Here is a 1,607-nt window from a genome sequence, read left to right on the forward strand (position 1 = left end):
TGGGTGGCTCCCCAGCCCACCGCCTTGGAGGCAGAGATCAGGCCTTCCGTCCACCTCGAGTTCTTGGCATAAAATTCCTGCTGCGTGGCTGCCCCCTAGTGGTGACAGGATGACAGGGCGGACCAGTCAAGGATGTCACCAGGGGGACACCAGATCCCCAGGGGCGAGCCCTTCTCCCTCTCCCCTCACCCAGCCACAGGGGCACACCCCTGGGCTGTGGTTCCCAGGCATGCTGCAGGCCCTGGGGGAGGGCCTGCTGCTGCCACTCTGCACGCTTCAGGGGTTTCACGCCTAAAAGGAGCCCTGGGGGGAATCTTAAACCACGGGGAGATTTGGGACAAAGAGGGCTCTGGGGTCAGGCCCCTTGCAGGAATCTGTCCTCGATGGCCCAGCTGTGCAGCCTGCCCACTAAGGAGGGGGCCCCACCTGGCCCAGCCAGGGATGCCCCATCCCACCAGCAGCCCAGCTCACCCTGCCACTCTCCACGATCTCCTTCTGCAGGCTGGTGGATGTTGTCACCAGGAGCCGGATGGCCTGCCAAGATCAAGACACAAGTCACCCTTGGGCGGCCCTGCCAGGTACAGAGCCCACCCAGCCTGGGTCTCAGCCGGCCACTCACCTTCATCAAATCCGTGCAGGAGTTGAGGATCCTGGGAGGAGCAGGAGGGACGGGGAACGAGTGAAAAGGGTCTGCACTGTGGCCCTGGAAGCCACGGGGAGCCGGGGAGCCGCGGAGCCAGGGAGCTGCGGCCTCGTGGGCACGCAGCAGGTGGGCCCACAGGGCAGGGTGTGCTCTGCCAGTTCCCAGCCCTTCTTACTGGAGGGCTAAGCAGTCAGAGGGGCAGAACCCACCTCCCCAGATCCGGGAAAACTGAAGAACCCGCCCCGGGGAGACCGGGAGGCACAAGTGGGGCTCACCTCTCGTTCACCTCCAGCTTCACCCCAGAGCTGGCATGGCGGGCCTGGTTCATCATGTCCTACACCCGACGACAAGAGCTTTGAGTGGGCTGGGAGGAGGGCAGCATGCGACGAAGGGGGGCACTGGTGCTGGTCAGCCCCTACCACCTCATCAGCCACAGCGCCTCAGCCGCCCCCTCGCCTCTGACCTGCAGAGGCCATCTGGCCCTCCCGGAGAGGGAGGCGCACCCGGGACTCCTGCCCCCAGGAGTCCTCACCTCGATCCTCCGCACGGCATCCTCGATGGCCGCGGATGTGGCCGCCATCTCCTTGTCCACCATAGCCCCGAGCTCCTCCTCACGCACGTCCAGGCTCTTAGGCTTCAGCTCCTGGGGGACGAGGCATCCGGGAGTCAGGCAGGGTGGATGGATTCTGCCCTGGCTGCCCCACAGAGCCTGGGGGCCAGACGGGCAGTGCTCTTTCCCCAACCTGTGCCCCGCAGTGGCAGGCCCTGCACTTGAGCCCCTGCTCAGCCCAAGCTGGAAGGAGATATGGAGAAACGGGACCCCGGCCCCACCACCCTCCTCCTGGCCCACGCTCCGCTGCCCGCCTCACCTGGCCCAGCTGGAAGATGCCCTGCAGGGGGGTCCGCACCAGGCCAGGCCGGGCCTGCAGCAGGGCCTGCTGTTCCTGCAGCTGCCCCATGAGCT

General features: G+C 66.3%; 1 protein-coding gene across 1 annotated transcript in view; it reads right to left on the minus strand.

Moving 5' to 3' along the window:
• HIP1R (huntingtin interacting protein 1 related) overlaps positions 1-1,607 on the minus strand; it is a 28,206-nt gene that overhangs the window by 2,508 nt on the left and 24,091 nt on the right. Inside the window, exons 19-24 of the mRNA XM_010841420.1 lie at positions 1,513-1,605; positions 1,176-1,286; positions 919-977; positions 620-650; positions 472-534; positions 4-95 (exon numbers count right to left, since the gene is read on the minus strand). Coding sequence (XP_010839722.1) covers positions 4-95; positions 472-534; positions 620-650; positions 919-977; positions 1,176-1,286; positions 1,513-1,605 — 449 coding nt within the window. The remainder of the gene's footprint in view (positions 1-3; positions 96-471; positions 535-619; positions 651-918; positions 978-1,175; positions 1,287-1,512; positions 1,606-1,607) is intronic.

This window comes from Bison bison, unplaced genomic scaffold (genome assembly GCF_000754665.1).
Source record: "Bison bison bison isolate TAMUID 2011002044 unplaced genomic scaffold, Bison_UMD1.0 scf7180017864160, whole genome shotgun sequence".
In the NCBI taxonomy this organism is placed as follows: domain Eukaryota; kingdom Metazoa; phylum Chordata; class Mammalia; order Artiodactyla; family Bovidae; genus Bison; species Bison bison.